Here is a 17785-nt window from a genome sequence, read left to right on the forward strand (position 1 = left end):
CAAGCTCCGACCGGTGTTCCAGTCGAGGGACGGACGATGACAACGGCGATGGCGAGAGTTTCCAACCCAAGGGCTGAAGAAAGAGCAGACGAAAAGGTATGAAGTGCAGTGGATGTGGCGTTCGCGAAGCAAGCGTGGATGCGGCGGAAGAAATCGCCGAAGTCAGCGAAGAAGCCCCTCTTTGTGTGGACCTCTTGCCCATCTTCCTGTTCGTTGTCCTCCCCCTCCTCCCTCCATGACCCTCACCGCACCAAACGTGCTTCCGCCACCCACATATCCACCTTTTCTCGCCACAAATCCATCCATCCACTGCGCGACTGGTGCCCACCTCCTCCAACTACACATCCATGATCCATCCATCCGTGGCCGTGGTCGGCCGCCCTTCTCTTCGCCACCCGCGGTCGGCCACCTTTCTCCCTATCGCCTGTTGGATGGCAACCGTCGCCTCCTCTTGCCACAAATACATCAATCCATCGTTGTGATCGGTTGCCCTTTTCCCCACCACCCGCCAGATGGTGGACGCTGCCCCTATCCACGCCGCTTGCGCCTACCTCCCGTTACCTAAACGGCCTTATCCTTCTAGCCCTACCTTATCCGCCTGTTGCCTTCTAGGGAAGAGGCTGCTAACATGTGGGGCCCGCGTGGGGCCCACGTTGACTCAGCACAAACTGACTAGAGTCAAAGCGCCACGTCGTACGAAACCAAGAGCCATATTACTTAGGGATGAAAGTTGACACAGTTTGTGAGTTCAGGAACGGGTTATACCTAGACCTAAAGTGAACTTATTCCTTCACCCAGACACAATCCACAAGCAGCTTCAGCCTTGTGCCTCGGGCCTCGCCTAGAGTTTAGGCTCGGTCTGTTCGATTTTGTTATATATTTATCGATAAATTTTCTCTCTAAAATTAGTTTAATTATACTATAACTCGTATATAACTACAGTGTAACTTGTATATAACCTTCTTATAATTTTAAACTTTTAGATTTTCTTTAAGGCTTATGCAAGTGAGAGAAAAAAATCACAGTGCGAGGGGGTTCGGTCCCAAGATCTCCGTTTTACGGTAAAAGCATGGTAATGAGGGATTTTTGAAAGTTATACATTATAGTTATATGCAAATTACAATGTAATTATATCACGATTATATTATTACTTACATCTGTTATATTTTCGGAGGAAAATTTGTCAATAAATATATAGGCAGTCCCGGTCCGTTCGTGTTCCACGCACTGTGGGCACTGTGAATGTGTGACTAAATGGGCCGAGCCCAACTACTATAGCTAAGTCGCGCTGTCCATCTCACCATCTCCCGGAAGGCAAAAAGTACACCGAAGGTCCCTCAACTTGTCACCGAGTTACAAAATCGTCCCCCAACCATAAAACCGATACAACACATCCCCTAACTTGTTTTGACCCGGTTTTGTCTCACGTGACGGCTGAGTCAGCGTGAGACCCACGTGGACCCCACATGGCAGGGTGTCCCTGTCAGCTCCTGCTCTCTTTCCTCTCTTCTCTTTTTTTTTTTTCTCTTCTCCTTTCCTCCCTCTCGCTCTCTGCTCTCGCACAGGCGACGGCGCGCGCGGCCGGCGACGGCGGCTCCCGGGTGGCGGCGCGCGGGTTCAGGGCGGCGCGCGGCTACGGCCATCATCACATCTCGACGACGCCGCCATCAGTCGCTGCCATCGGCGATGGCGGCACGCTGCAGTGGGCCATCCAAAACTTCATCCGCGCCAGTGACTACATCACGCTGTTGCACGTCTGCCCGCCAGCGAGGTTGCGCAGCCTACGCCTCGGCGGCTTCCAGCTCGCCCTCGCCTTCAGGGAGCTCTGCAACGGCATCGCGGAGGTAAACCCATCAATCAATGGTGGTAGTTGGCTCAACTCAAAACAAAGAAAGAAGCAAATCATCTTTTTAATTGTGAAATGGTATGCAGGCGAAGGTGGAGATAGTGGTTAGGGAGGGGAAGGTCGGGGAGACGGTGGTGGTGACGGTGAACCAGCTCGCCGCCACCACGCTCGTCGTCGGTCTCCACGACAAGATTCCTCAACTGAACTGAACTATACTGTACCGAAGCTGGTCCTCCACCACGCCGTCGTCTGGCCTCCGCATTCTGCAGGCCAACAACCCCGGCCTCGTGCACCGGCATGGAGGGCCCTAGGGGCGGCGAGATCGACGATGGCCGCTGCCCACGACGAGGTCCCCTTGGAGGCGGTGGTGGTCGATTCCATTTTTTCCCACATCCAGGCAGGTGGCGCGGCGGAGGTGGCGGCGGGATCCGCCGGGAGGTCGCGGAGGTGGGACGCCGCGGACGAATGGAGCGGCGGCGCGGCGGGCGACCAGGACGATGGCCACTGCGCCACGGCGGGATCCAGCGGGGACGAGGGGGACGACGACACCGACGAGGAAGAGAGGATCCCGTCGGGAGGAGCGGGCGCTCGCGCCCAACTCCTCGCCCACTGTCGTTGCCTCCCATCTCTTCCCCCGGCGGCAGCCGCCCGCGCCCAGCTATTCCCCCTTTGGCCACCGCCCGTGCCCAGCTCCTCGGTCGTTGTCGCCGACGCCCATCTCTTCCCCCGCCGCCCATGCGCGCGCGGCTGTGCTCAATTGACCAAGCCTTCCTCCCTCGGCGGCCGCCGACACGCCCGCCTCACCGGCCATCCCCCGCCAGCCGCCGGTGCGCGGCACTCCTCCCCTGTCGCTGTGAGTGAGAGAGAGAGAGAGGAGGATGAAGAGAGAGAGAGAGGAGGGGAAAGAGATAGAGGGCGCTGACGTGGCATCCTGACACGTGGGGCTCACGTGGGTCCCATGCTGACTCAGCCATCACATCGGATAAATGAGTGAACGGTTTTGTAAGTTGATAGATGTTATATATCTGATTTTGTGGTTGGGGGATGATTTTGTAATTCGATGACAGGTTGAGGGACCTTGGGTGTACTTTTTCCTCTCCCGGAATCAACTCGCCGCCCATTTCCTCGATTTACCGCCTTGTCTCATACTCTCATCTCATGGGGCAGGTAGGGTTTACTGCCCGGCGATCATCTCCGCCGCCGCCTCCGTCGCCGTCGCCGGCGACCGAGGCGAGGGCCTGCGGTAGCGACCCAACCCAGCCGCCGCCGCCGGCGAAACGCCGGAGGACAACACGCCGCGTCGTCGGCATCGACTCCCTCGGCGAGGACCTCCTCCTGGACATCCTCCTCCGCCTCCCCACCCTCGCCTCGCTCGTCCGCGCCGCGCTCACCTGCAGGGCGTAGCGCGCCGCGGTGGCCTCCTCCCCGTCCTTCCGCCGCCGCTTCAGGGACCTCCACCCGCCGCCCTTCCTCGGCGCCTTCGGCGACCCCGACGGCCACGACGGCCTCCCGGTCTTCCTCCCCGCGCGGCGCACCCGCGACCGGGACCGCGGCGGCGACTTCCTCCTCACCTGCCTCCAGGACCCCGACCACGACGCGCCCCTCCGCTGGCGCGTCGCCGACTGCCGGGACGGCTACCTCCTCCTCTTCAACTCCGACGCAGGATTGGTCGCCACCGTCAACCCCATGGCCCCGCGGATGACGGATCTCATCAAAACGCCCTTCCGGATCAACAATTCGGCCAGCAATGGCGCCATCCAAGACGAATCCTTGCCAATCTCCCTCGACGTGCACCTGATTTCCTCGGAAGAGGATCCCATGTCATTCCAACTGGTCTGGCTTTGCCACGACGAGTTCAGGGTTCAGGTGTCCGTCTTCTCGAACGACACAAGGGATTGGTGCTTTCTCCCATGGGTGGACATCGAGGAGAGGGTTTCTTCGCCGGATGTGCCACAAGATGGCACCAAATACTGGCTTATGTCCGGGATGCAAGCCAATGGCCTCATATTCTGGCCCTTCCAGAATGGGAAGCACATGCTGGTGCTGGACACTGGCACCATGGAGTTCTCCGTGTATGAGTTCCCAATATACTCTAAGCTCGTGCAAGGTTGTAGCTTCGGTGTCGGCGAGACCAAAGACGGCATCCCTTGCATTGCTTATGTCAATGGAGCCACCATTGTTGTGTTGATCCGCAGATTCGACAAGAAGCAGGGTGTTCAGGGGTGGAGGTTTGTCGACGGCGTCAATTGCGACGACGAGGCGGACCAACTGGGTATTAATGGTGGGCTTGATGTGGTGGCCATAAAGGATGGCTTTGTGTACCTGGCCGCGACAGGGATGATCCTTTCGCTCTGCTTAGAAACAAGGAAGCTTGAGAAGCTGTTTCCAATGAGTTTCCAGTTCCCTCTCCATCCCTACATCATGGCGTGGCCTCCTACTTTGGTAGGAAACTATGGGAGCTTTGCAGAGATCCAAGATGATATTAGCAATGTTTAACTGCTAGCTAGGTTAAGGTGGCAAATTTAATCTTTATTAATTGTTGCGGGAACATTGTTTTATTCAATTCTCTAATCAGGGGATCAACATTTTGGTGATATTATGCAAAAAAGAAAAAAATCTTTCAACTTCAATGGTTCCGGTACTCTTTATGGCTATATGACTCTACTGGTGGAATTTTGATGAGCTTTATGAATCAAACCTGATGACACCCTTAGCATTGTTTCTTTATTTGCGACATGTTAATTATTTATGTCTCTGGAAACAGAAGCAGTTTCAACTGCATGAGCTGCAGGGGTCATTTTATTTGTAAGGTGTAAAGTTTCTTAGGTTGGCTTCTGTGACAACTTTTAGGTGTTGGTTTGGCATTACAGTTTGATGTGTCTGTCTGAAACATCCTTGCTGGTTACATAACATGGACTGATTTGTATAGTTTTTTTTTCGCCGGGTCGGCAAACAGCCGACCGGAGTATATTAAGATGGAAGAAAGAATTTACAACTATTTACAAAGCGGGCGCCAGCCGGCACCCTGAACTTACGAAACACCTGTGACAGATACGGTCAAGCCCGCTTCTTGCCATGACTTCCACTCATCCTCAATGGTGGCACAAAGGCTCACCGGCAACGCTGCACGCCCCTCAAAGACACGGGCATTCCGATCTTTCCAAATCAGCAAGTCACCAAGATGACGCCTGCATCGAACGCTCTCCTATCCCTCTTCGTGATTGTTTTGCAAGCATCACACTACCAAGAAGGAAAATTCACCGCCGGCAATGAACAACGAAGGCCCAACCGCCCCCTAACATCGCTCCACACCTCCTGGGTATAGGAGCAGCCTTGAAAGATATGGGCACACGTCTCTTCCTCCCTGGAACAGAGATGACAGATGGAGGCGAGGTGCCAACCACGGCGCTGAAGATTATCGGTTGTTAAACAGGCCCCCTTCATTGCACAAAACATGAAGAACTTGCATCTTTCTGGAGCACTGGACTTCGCAATGGTCTTTCCAATGATGCATCATGTGCGGCCGGTGGAAAGCAAGGAATATGCCGACTTGACAGAGAATTTGCCATTCGCTGATAGCCACCAAGAAAACACATCGCTTGCACCTTGCTCTGGAATTAGGGGAGAGACTAAATCCCAAAGCGCAAAAAATTCCACTAGAGCTTGAGCTAACAGGCCACCTCTAATGTCATCCACCCATCTATTGTCCTGCAAGCTCTTCGCAACCGATCTCTTCTTGTCTTGGACAAAAGAAAAGAGAATGGGCATAAAGAAATCGAGCCTTTGCCAGGCATCCAATTGTCGGTCCAGAATAAAGCCTGCTCCCCATTGCCCAATATAATGGAACAGCCGGCTGCTAAACAGTGTGCCACCTTCTTGTCAAGTGGTGGCGCCATATTAGTCCAGGGACGCGCCAGATGCGCCCTCCGTAACCATGCCCATCGAGTACGCATGGCCACAACCATGAGCCGCAGATCTTTGATACCCAGCCCACCACTGTGAAACGGCAGGCAGAGCTTGTCCCACACAATGAGGCTGCACCCGCCCGCTGCGTTCTCATCGCCCTTCCACGATTTGTATAGTTTTCATCTCTGTAAGTTCTGAGTGATGCCGTTTATTTTGTTACTTCGATAATTTGATGCCAAAATATTTTAAGGAGGTTGTTGGCAACCTTGTGATGTGAAAATCTTGCCATAAGTATTTGTCTGGCTTTTTTCCCCTCGTTGGCAGAAAAACTGTTGTTTTGACTACATGCTGATTAAGCTTAGGCTGTGTTTAGATCCAAACTTTGCATCCAAACTTCCAACTTTTTCCATCACATCAACCTGTCATACACACACACTACTTTTCAGTCACATCGTACTAATTTCAATCCAAACTTCCAACTTTGGAAGGAACTAAACACAACCTTAGTGTCATTTACTGATCTGTTGTGGTGAGTCAAACCTCTGTGGTATGTTAGAATTTTCTCACTGATTTAGAGTCAGAGTCAGTCTCTCAGACTCCAATAATAATGGCAAATATTTGTCTGTGAATTAATATTGATCTTTGAGACTTTGACAGGAGAAGTGACCATACAAATTTTCTCTTGTCAGGTTAAATCAAATGGAGACAGGTTCTTGCCAACTTTACTAGAGCATTCCCCAAGACAGAAGACTCTGCAAATCTTTCTGCATGACTTGGAATTTCTTCTCCCAGAAAAACTACGGCTCTATTGTACTCCAATCACTAGCTCCACTGCTGGTTCTTCTATTCCCTGTCTGTCCTAGCACCACAGACAGACACAAGGCAAGCAAAGGTCCCATCCACCATCCATGGATGCCTCTGCTGCATCCATGCTCTGGACTCTGATCATCATCCTCGCCGCCGCAGCCGCTGCCTCCTCTGTCCATCCACCACAGCAGCAGAGCTATGGCGTCGGCTGCATCGCGGCGGAGCGGGCGGCATTGCTCTCCTTCAAAGAAGGTGTCATGGCCGACCCGCTGAGGCTCCTCGACTCATGGCAGGGTGCAGGAGACTGCTGTCGGTGGAACGGCGTCGGGTGCAGCAACAGGACCGGCCATGTCGTCAAGCTCGACCTCCGCAACACTCTCTACTGGGATGACCAGCGCCAAGTTAGACTGGACAACCCTCACGCCATGCGTGGACAGGTAAGCACCTCCCTGCTTGCCCTGAGGCGTTTGAAGTATCTTTATCTCAGCGGGAACAACCTTGGAGGACCGGGTATAGCCATACCATCGTTCTTGGGGTCTCTCGAGAGCCTGGTCTATCTCAACCTCTCCTGTATCGATTTCTTTGGAGAGGTGCCTACTCAGCTTGGCAATCTCTCCCGGCTGTCCTACCTCGACGTTGGCAGCATGTATTATTCTGGACAGATTTTCTCATCGGATCTCTCCTGGCTGGGACGCCTCTCTTCACTGAAGTATCTTGACATGAGCGGTGTCAATCTCAGCATGGTTTCTGACTGGGCTCATGTGGTCAATATGCTTCCCAATTTGAGAGTTCTCAATCTCGAACTGTGTCAACTCACGAGATCAAACCCACCACTTCTGCATTCCAACCTTACAGTTCTTGAGAAGCTCGTTCTTTCTTCCAACAACTTCTATGGACCACTTGCTACTAACTGGTTCTGGGGTATAACCACCCTTAGAACCCTCGAAGTGGAGTTCTGTTCCCTATATGGCCCTCTTCCTGATAGCTTGGGAAACATGACTGCACTTCAAGTTCTTGACATGCAAGATAATGATAATATCACAGGAATGTTTCCACCAACTCTGAAGAATCTATGCAATTTGCAAGAAGTCTTCACTGGGACTAACCTGAGCGGGGACATAACAGAACAGATGGAGAGGCTGCCAAAGTGTGCATGGGACAAATTGCAGGCATTAAATCTGGATGCAACCAACATGACAGGCAATCTTCCAGTTTGGTTGGTAAACTTGACCAACTTGAAGGACCTTAGTGTCTCAGGGAACCAGCTTAGTGGGCCTGTGCCTTTGGGGCTTGGAGCTCTTACTAAGTTGACTATATTGTATCTAGGCCACAATAACTTGACTGGTATCATATCAGAAGACTATCTTGCTAATCTTTGCAATATGGTTATATTGGACTTGAGCTACACTTCTTTAGAGGTTGTTGTGGGTTCCACATGGACTCCTCCATTCAAGTTAATCAGAGCACAACTGGCTTCATGTCAACTGGGTCCGGGATTTCCTATCTTGTTTAAACACCAAAAGGGCATTATCTACATTGATGTTTCAAATGCAGGCATAGCCGATGCAATCCCAAGTTGGTTTTGGGATGAAATTTCCTATGCATTTTATGTGGATATGTCTCACAATCAAATTGATGGAGAATTACCAGCCAAACTTGAAGCGAGGACAAGGCAAGAATTGCACCTCAATTCAAACCAGCTAAAGGGCTCAATTCCGCAATTACTCAGAAATATCACCAAGCTAGACATCTCTAGAAACTCCTTATCTGCACCATTGCCTTCAGATTTTCAAGCTCCGGAATTGGCAGCACTTGTCCTATTCTCCAACTACATTCCAGGCAGTGTTCCACTGTCCATATGTGATTTACAGATTTTTGGCTATCCTTGATTCTGAAGATTTGGAACAACAACTCCTTCAAATCCTTCAGTGCAAAAAAGAGAACTTCCCTCTCTCTTACCTTGGTCTGCCACTGTCAACACACAAACTTCGCATTCAAGATCTTCGCCCTACCATTGCGAAAGTGGACAAATACCTGGCAGGTTGGGAGGCCAGCCTCTTATCCTATGCAGAACGGATTGTCCTGATTAATGCAGCTCTTAATAGTATCCCAGTTTATGCCATGTCTGCCCTCAAGTTGCCTCTTGGAACGATCGAAGAAATTGACAAAAAAAGAAAAGCATTCCTTTGGACTGGAGACGATAGCTGCTCGGGAGCTCGCTGTCTGGTTGCTTGGGATCGAGTTTGCCAACCAAAGGAATGCGGAGGATTGGGCATAAAAGATTTGCACCTTCAGAACGAGGCACTCCTGATAAAACGTCTCTTCCATCTTCACCACTCGAACTCATCCTGGGCAAATTGGATTTGGGAGGAATTTTCGGACACCTCGTTACTTCACCTGGGAACACACTGGAGCTCCTTGCAGTCCCTCCTGCCGACGATGCGCAGGCTTTCCCTAGTCTCTATCGGCGACGAAGCTCACACTTCCTTTTGGTTTGACAACTGGCTCCCTGATGGACCACTATGTGACTCCTTTGCTGCCCTGCTCACGCACTCTCTCGACCTAGAAATAACAGTTCAGACCGTATTTCAAACAGGCCTGCAACACTGCTTCGTCCCCAGGTTATCCTCAGTGGCTCTAGCGCAGCTAGACGCTCTTCAGGATAAATTGCTTTCGGTCCATCTTCATGAATGCCCAGACTTCAGAGCCGCGAAATGTTCTCCTCAATTGCCAATCTTGTCAGCTAAACATATATATGAAGCCACTCAGGTCTGGCTGGATGCTTGTCCAAACTGGAAGTTCGTGTGGCATAACAAGGCACCACTCAAAGCTCAACTCTTCGCATGGCTCCTGGCTAAGGAAAGGCTACCGACAAAGCATAATCTGGTAAAGAAGACAATTGTAGCCTCAGATTTGTGCGATATTTGCAGAGCTGCATCTGAAACTGCAAGCCACATCTGCTTCCTTTGCCCCTTTGCCCGGCAATTCTGGATGACGATCGGCATTGACCCGCTTATTTAGGATGTTCGTCAACTCGGACGTCTGCGCCCCAATGGAAACCTGCCCGAGCTGCACCACCAGGTCTTCTATCTTCTCTGCTTATGGGCACTATGGAACCACAGACACGACGTTGTTTTCTGCAACCTGGATGCTTCAGTTCCGGCAGCAATTAGTAAATGTGTGGACGAATGTTCTCTCTGGTCTGAACGTCTTAAGCCTCCTGATAGAGCTGTAGTTTCAATTTGGAAAGGGATCTTCTCCTCCCCCTTGCAATCTCTTCATGTCATGTAATCTCAGTTGTAACCCTTACTCTATTTATTTAATGCAATTCAGGTGGGGAACCTCTCCCCTCCGATGACTTATCTAAAAAAAAAAACCTTCTAGTAGGAGAGCTTCCTCAGTGTAGGCTGGCAAGCTTGGGTATTAGTACTCTTCTTTTAGAAAACAATAGTCTTTCCGGTGAATTCCCTTCATTTATGAGAAGTTGCATGAAAATCACCTTCCTTGATCTGGCGAGGAATAATTTCCATGGAAGCTTACCAAAGTGGATAGGTGATTTGTCATCTTTGGTGATTTTTCGACTAAGGTCAAACATGTTCTCTGGTCAAATTCCAAGTGAAATCACAGAGCTTGAGGATCTACAATACCTGGATCTAGCAAAAAACAATATTTCAGGAATAATTCCACAATCTCTTGCAACCTTGAAAGGGATGTCTTCAGAGAATCAAGATCCTCGCCAAACAGGACTGAATGGCACTTTTGTACAGACATCTGAATGATTCGGAGAAGTCATGGAATTTGAATGGTATGATGATAGCTTGTTCATGGCAATAAAAGGGAGGGAACTTCAGTATAGCAGCCAGCTGAAGTATATGGTGAGGATTGATCTATCCAGCAATAATTTGGTTGGAAACATACCTGAAGAAGTTGGCTCACTAATTGGTTTAATAAACTTGAATCTATCTTTCAATCAACTAACTGGAAATATTCCATATCAAATTGGCGTTTTACAATCGTTGGAGTCTCTAGATCTCTCACACAATCAACTTTCTGGTGAAATTCCACAGACCCTGTCAAATTTAACTTCTTTGGGAGAGTTAAACTTGTCCTATAACAATCTTTCAGGGAGAATACCTTCAGGACCTCAGTTAGACACTCTCCACACTGATGATCCAGCTTCAATGTATATTGGAAATACTGGCTTGTGTGGGCACCCTCTTCCAAACAATTGTTCAGAGAATGAGACACCTCATGGTCATCCTATCAGAGAGGGCAACAATGATTGGTCCTCGGCGACGGGCGGCAGCGAGGCGGGGATGCAGGGCACCGCCGCAGAGAAGAGAAGACCCGGAGGATGATGAGGATGACGACGGGCGGCGGTGCCACGCTGAGGATATTCCACCACGCCGCCGCTCGCTGCGCGATGTCATCATTGGAAGGGGCCGGTCGGTTGAGTCGCGGGCGGCGGAAGGGGCGCGACACCGGAGCCGCACGCCGCATCCTTCCAGCCGCCAGCGAGCGCACGGCAATGGGCGCCAAGGCCGCTCACGGACCAGGCACAGCTCCCAATGCTCCTGCCGCTGCAGATCCCGTCGCACGCGCTCCCCAAGCTCCTTGACTCCTCGCGGTCAGGACGGCACGGGCGATGCAGGCGGCGCGACGACCAAGGTGGTCGCTGTCAGTGGCCAGGCTGATGGCGACCAGCAGCCAGTCAACGCTCTCGTGAGTCTCCCCGACCCTCTGATCCAGATCCTATGCTCCTCACCTCTCCTCCCCTTCTCAGACGAACAGGGGGACCATGACCCGATGCTGCCGCTCCTGGCAGAGATCGCTCCCAAGTCTTCACGGGAGGCGGAGAACGAGACGAAGAGGACGGGTGGGGAAGAACCGATACTGGGAGAGGATAAGGTGGCGTCGGCAGCTGAGTTGGGCCAGGAGAAGATGGGCCATCTCGGCCCAGATGCGCAGCAGGCCCCCAAGATGGACCTCCTCGCTCAGTCCACTCAAGATGACGAGGCCCAAGCTTCCACAGGAGACCAGCCCACCCTGGTGCAGCAGGCCGACTGCGAGGAGCAACACCAGGCCACGGTCCAGACTCAGCCCATCCACGGAGGAGAAGGTGAACGTGAAAAGGTCGTCTTATCTCCTCTGTTCTCACAGCTGCAGCCGCCGATCATCCTGCAGGCGCCGCTCGAGCTGGCGCCGCCCGGCGCGGCCAAGACGAAGGGGTGCGGACGCAAGGTGGTGCAGATGCCGTCACGGCGGAGCGGCCGTAAGGCGCGCTTCTCGTCGGTGCCGGTGTCCAAGCGCGCAGAAGTGCGCCTCATGGAGGAGATGGGGCTGCTCACCCCGGGTGAACCGGTCGGGGATGCGGCGGTGGAGGCTTATGCAAAGTCCTTCGACACACCACTTCCGTTGCATGTCATCGCCGGTCTGCGGGTGCTCACACGCCTGGATGGAGTGCACGACATGCCGGTGCCAGGAGAGGAAGGAACCACCACAACGGCGGTGGTCTGAGGCACGCGCTGCCGCGCCCTGAGAGAAGTCGTCAGCTGTCATGATTGTCCGCATCAGTGTTAGAGCTGCAGAAATGGTCTTCCATCATCATCTGTATGTATCCTTTACATTTCTCTGCGGTCTTAAGCCGCTGCTCGCTGTATGGTCGATGCGACTAGCGCTCCCATGCAGCAACGGCCTTAAGCCAGAGCTCCTTAGTCGGTTGATGCGAATAGCGCTCCCGGTAGACACCGGCCTTCAGCTGGTTAGTAGCAGAGTAGACAGGCTAGAAGATAGTGAAATTGCTTCTACATGGTCATGTTTGGTTTGTAGTTGTAGGTCATGGAAGAAAATATGTAGCCCTCTATCTGCTTATGAACTAATTCATTTGGAAAACACTATGGGATCGATCCTTTTGGAAAAAATTGTGTGTTATACTTCGCCCAAATGTTACAACATCTGAGAATTCTCAGTTGGAATGTTCGCGGACTAAATAACCCAGCACGAAGAGAGGCAGTCCTCGAAGCAGCCGAGCTGGCCAGAGCAGGCATCCTGTGCTTGCAAGAAACAAAATTAAGTAGTATAGACCAATGGATCGGCAAAGAGATTGGGGGAAACAGGTTGTCGAACTTCAATTTCCTTCCTGCCAATGGAACTCGTGGAGGAATTGCCATCTTCTGGGATGACACAATTGTTAACATGGCGAATTTCTCCCAAGGAACACACCATCTTTCGGTGATGGCAACGACCATAACTGATAACCTCAGCTTCATCATCATAGTAGTTTATGGACCCTCAGAAGACTGTGACAAGGAAAATTTCCTCGCCGAATTAGTCACAGCCAAGCCACCAACAGACACGCCATGGTTGGTCATGGGGGACTTCAACATCATATACGAGGCTAGGGATAAGAATAACCAGAATTTGAACAGGCATCTAATGGGGCGCTTCAGGTCAACCTTAAATACTTTGGAGCTAAAAGACATTAGATTGCAAAACAGGCAGTTCACTTGGAGTAATGAGCAGGGAAACCCGATTCTAAGCAAATTAGATAGGATTCTGAGCAATAGTGAGGGAGATATTCTTTTCTCTGGGCATTCCTTGCTAGCACTATCCACATCCTGCTCAGACCACTGCCAGTTGCTACTAGCACCAATGCAAGAACCAAAGAGGAAACCGAGGTTCCGATTTGAAAATTTCTAGATTAGAGTGGAAGGTTTCCTAGGCGTCGTAACCCAGGCTTGGAACGAGCCTATCCAGGAAGGTCACCCCACTTGGCGGCTAAGTCAAAAGCTCAGAAACACCGAAGCAGCCTTGAGGAAATGGAGCAAGCAAAAGTTTGGGCAATCAAAATTACAATTCGCTATGGTACAAGAACTTATCTACAGGCTGGATGTAGCCCTGGAAACAAGAACTCTGACAGCAGAGGAACACCAATTCAGGAAAGACCTCAAGATAAGAATTCTAGGGCTAGCAGCGGTGGAAAAGGCGAGGAAGAAGCAAGCATCTAGGGTAAAATGGCTAAAAGAAGGTGATGCTAACACAAGGTTCTTCCACATAAAGATGAATGCTCGAAGGAGAAAAAAATTCATTCATTGCTTGCAGCAAGATGGAAATACCCTGCACACACACGAGGACAAAGCAGCTCACCTTCATGCCCACTTCAACTCAATCTTAGGGACAAGAAGACAGCGTGGCTGCACATTAAATTGGGAAGCATTAGGACTGAGTACAATACAAGATGATAGCATGGATGAGCCGTTCACAGAGGATGAAATCTGGGAAGCAATTAAAAACTCTCCAAAGGAAAAAGTGCCGGGCCCAGATGGTTTCACTGGAGCTTTCTACAAGAGCTGCTGGCACATAATAAAAAAGGAAATTGTGGACGTTTTTGCAAGCTTTCACAACCTCACAGGGGGGAACTTTGGAAGCATCAACAGGGCCATGATAACACTGCTGCCGAAGAAAGACTCGCCACGCTCGGTGAATGACTTTAGACCCATTAGTCTGATCCACTCTGTGGCGAAGCTTATATCCAAAACTTTGGCAATGAGACTGGCAGCACTGCTTGGTGATTTGGTCTCGCATGCCCAAAGTGCTTTCATCAAGAAGAGATGCATACAAGATAACTTTCTCTATGTGCGCAACATGGTCCGGTCCTTGCACATGCAACGGAAACCATCCCTCTTCTTCAAGTTGGACATAACAAAGGCATTTGATTCAGTATCTTGGGAATACCTTGTCGAAATGCTGCAGTGGAGAGGCTTTAGTCAGCGTTGGAGAAATTGGATTGTGCTTCTCCTATCGACTGCATCATCTAGAATTTTACTCAATGGGATAGCGGGAGAACCAACTACACACAGGCGAGGTCTCCGGCAGGGTGATCCCCTCTCGCCCTACCTCTTCATCCTAGCAATTGACCCGATTCAACGACTACTCAACAAGGCCACGCAAGAGGGGCTTCTATCTCCGTTATCAAACCGAGCAGCGCAGTTCAGAATATCCTTATATGCTGATGATGCAGCGATCTTTATAAACTCGATCAGGAATGATGTCAACAACTTGATTAGCATCCTCAAGTTCTTCGGCGAGGCCACAGGCCTTCAAGTGAATCTGCACAAGAGCTCGGTCGTGTCCATCAAATGCGCAGAGCAGAACCTGTCTGAGGTGTTGGAAAATTTCAATGGACAGCGGGGCAATTTTCCCATAACATATTTGGGATTGCCGCTCACCCCAGGCCGCATCAAGAGAATACACCTGCAACCGGTGATGGACAAGTTGCAATCAAGGTTAGCGGGATGGAAAGGGAAGTTAATCCAGCAATCAGGGCGGAAGACGCTAGTCATGTCTGTTCTCAGCTTCATACCAACCTACTTCCTTACCGCCTTAAAGCCGCCTAAACAGTTCCTCACAGACATGGACAAGATTAGGAAGAAATTCCTCTGGGCCGGCGATCAAGAGATTAGCGGGGGGAAGTGCAAAGTGAATTGGAAAAAAGTATGCTCCCCAATAAAGATGGGAGGACTAGGCGTGTTGGACCTTGATAAATTCGCGAGAGCTTTGAGACTCCGTTGGCTATGGTTTGAGTGGGAGTGCCCTGACAAACCTTGGGTTGGGACAACACCCCCCTGCGATGAGTTAGATGAGCAAATCTTCGCGGCCGCAACAAAGGTAACAATTGGTAATGGGCGGAAGGCAAAATTTTGGACATCCAACTGGATTGGACACCAGCCGCTGAAATACCTAGCGCCAGCGCTTTTCAACCACTCTAAAGGAAAGCAACGCTTGGTTCAGGATGCGTTAACCAATGACAAATGGATTGAGGATATTAGGCATGAGCTGTCCATGCCACTGATCCGAGAATTCTTCGCAGTGTTCCGCCTTATCTGGGATAATGAGACAAACCTGGAGGAACGAGTTGAAGACACCATCACCTGGAGATGGACAAATACCGGTAAATACACAGCAAAATCGGCTTATTTAGCCCAATTCGCTGGTAGAAAAGACTCAAGGGCCGCCACCTTGATTTGGAAGACATGGGCGCCATCCAAATGCAAAAACTTTGCATGGCTTGTCCTGCAAAACAGGATATGGACATCCGACCGCTTGCAAGTCTGACAATGGCCCAATAACTACTTTTGCCAACTCTGCTACAGGAACTTGGAGACGGTGCAACATTTATTCAAGGATTGTCCATTCACGCGAGAAATTTGGGACAAAATAATGGCTAGGATGAACCACAACCAACCCTTCCCGGTGCACAATACGGACGAGAGCCTAGTTGACTGGTGGGAATCAAGAACAAAGCAACAAAGCAAATGTCAAAGTAAGGGGATGCAGTCACTGCACATTCTCTTGAGTTAGGAAATCTGGTGCGAGAGGAACAGGCGAGTTTTCAAAGATAAAAAACTTCAAATCCCTCAACTAACGGCAAGAATAATGGACGAAATACATACATGGTCGGCATGTGGGGCAAAAAATCTTGCGAGAATAGCGCCTTAACCTCTCATCCTAATTTTCCTTTTTTTCTGCTCTGCTCCCCCTGTCTTTCCCCTTGTCACCATTGGTGGCATTTGTACGGTGCTTATCTTCTGAAATATAAAACCAGCTAAGCTGGCTAAGGTTTCAAAAAAACAATGATTGGTCAACAGAGATGTCTTTCACTCTAGGAATAATCGTGGGGTTTCTGCTTGGCTTGTGGTTAGTATTTTGTGCTTTGTTATTCAAGAAGACATGGAGGATTGCTTATTTCCGTCTCTTTGATAATCTGTATGATAGAGCGTATGTGTTCGTCGTTGTTAGTTGGGCACTCTGGTTCAGAAAGGCTAGTGCCTCGTCAAGTACCTAAAGGCACCGGAGAAGAATAAGCTTTTAGCGCCCAAATCAAGGAAGACTTGTTTGTTAAATTTCTTCTGCTAATTAAGGTTTGGCATGCCACATTTTTTTTTTCTACAAAATCGATGGCCATAAAATAGTTAGACAAAATTAAATGTGGCAAGAAGCTATATGTACGACATGTGATCTACTACTAGACTTATATGAGTTTGTGCTATGACAACCCTCATATAGTGTAGAAACAAAGAAGATTGAGAGGCTGTTTGTAATGGGTTTCTGGTCCCATCATCACCATCCCATGGCGTTGCCGCCTTCTTTAGTAGGCAACTATGGGAAGTTTGCTGCCGCTCCAAGATGATCTCATCAATGTTTAATTGCTACCTAGTCTATTTAATCTTTAATTGCCTCTGGAACTTTGTTATATGCAATTCTCTTATCAGGGGGACCAAAATTTTGGTACTCTCCGTGCCTATACGACTCTATTGGTGGAATTTTGTTTAGCTATATGAATCTTACTTTTTTTTAAACCGATATATGAATCTTACTTGACAATGATCTTAACATTGTTTCTTTATTTGCGACCAATGTTAATCTACAATTTACTCACACTGCTTAAAACGATTGTGGCCAATATTTTTGCCTCTGAAAATCGAAACAGTTTGGACTGCAAGGTGTAAAGGGATTTTTTTTGTAGCATTTCTCATGTTGGCTACTGTGTCAGCAGCTATGTAGCTGTTGGTTAGGCACTATTAAGGGGGCCTCCTTTTGTGTTCTGTGATTCTGTCTGTGACATGCTTGCTCATTACATAACATGGACTGATCAGCAAACTTTGCTTTATGCCTCCATCTGTGTGCAAAATTTGCTAATAATGGTGAGTGCATCTTTTTTTCTGTATGATATGGCTGTTTGGAAACAGAACAGGGTTCTTATAATACCTGCTTACTCACTTTTATTTTAATGGTTAAGTTGCTATCCTGTCCTATGTATGAAATGAAATAGGTAAGTAGTTATCAACTTATCCTGTGATAATGCGGAGAATCAAATCGAATTTCACAATGCTTAATATCCATCCAACATTCAATCCTGTAGCTAGTTTGATATTCTGTAACATTCAATGCTGAGGATTTTTTTTTTTTGGTAAGTCTGTAATATCATTTGTCTTAAGAGAATATGAGACTACTATATATTTTAGGATGAAGGTAGTATCTTGGCTTAGGTTTTTTTCTTCAACTTTCTCGTTTTTTGTTAGCACGTTTTTCAAACTGTTTTAAATTATTCTTTTTTTGCAAAATGTTTCTATAAAGAAGTTGTTTAAAAAATCAAATATATTCACTTTTCAAATTTATAATAATTAATATTTAATTAATCATGTGTTAATTAGTTTTCTCGTTTTA

At 49.3% G+C, this 17785-nt stretch overlaps 5 protein-coding genes across 5 annotated transcripts; all 5 read left to right on the forward strand.

Moving 5' to 3' along the window:
- Positions 1-1466: 1466 nt before the first annotated feature.
- LOC4324098 (uncharacterized) lies at positions 1467-4476 on the forward strand. The gene is made up of 2 exons (XM_015771703.3): positions 1467-1844; positions 1933-4476. Exons 1-2 carry the CDS (start codon positions 1467-1469, stop codon positions 2053-2055), a joined length of 501 nt encoding a protein of 166 aa, XP_015627189.3. The 3' UTR covers positions 2056-4476.
- On the forward strand, positions 2175-3250 carry LOC136355428 (uncharacterized). The gene is made up of 2 exons (XM_066307997.1): positions 2175-2699; positions 3014-3250. The coding sequence occupies exons 1-2, from the start codon at positions 2175-2177 to the stop codon at positions 3248-3250; spliced, it is 762 nt and encodes a 253-aa protein (XP_066164094.1).
- LOC112939626 (receptor-like protein EIX1) lies at positions 2974-10354 on the forward strand. Its single transcript, XM_026026960.2, has one exon. It carries the CDS (start codon positions 6661-6663, stop codon positions 8446-8448), a length of 1788 nt encoding a protein of 595 aa, XP_025882745.1. The 5' UTR covers positions 2974-6660; the 3' UTR covers positions 8449-10354.
- Positions 3533-4476, forward strand: LOC136351152 (uncharacterized). Its single transcript, XM_066305754.1, has one exon. The coding sequence runs from the start codon at positions 3533-3535 to the stop codon at positions 4340-4342; it is 810 nt and encodes a 269-aa protein (XP_066161851.1). The 3' UTR covers positions 4343-4476.
- LOC107277339 (receptor-like protein EIX2) lies at positions 10036-16807 on the forward strand. The gene is given in 1 exon segment (XM_066305749.1): positions 10036-16807. A coding segment is annotated over 1 exon segment (882 nt). The 3' UTR covers positions 10918-16807.
- The last annotated feature ends 978 nt before the right edge of the window (positions 16808-17785 follow it).

Source organism: Oryza sativa, chromosome 1 (assembly GCF_034140825.1).
Source record: "Oryza sativa Japonica Group chromosome 1, ASM3414082v1".
Classification (NCBI taxonomy): Eukaryota; Viridiplantae; Streptophyta; class Magnoliopsida; order Poales; family Poaceae; genus Oryza; species Oryza sativa.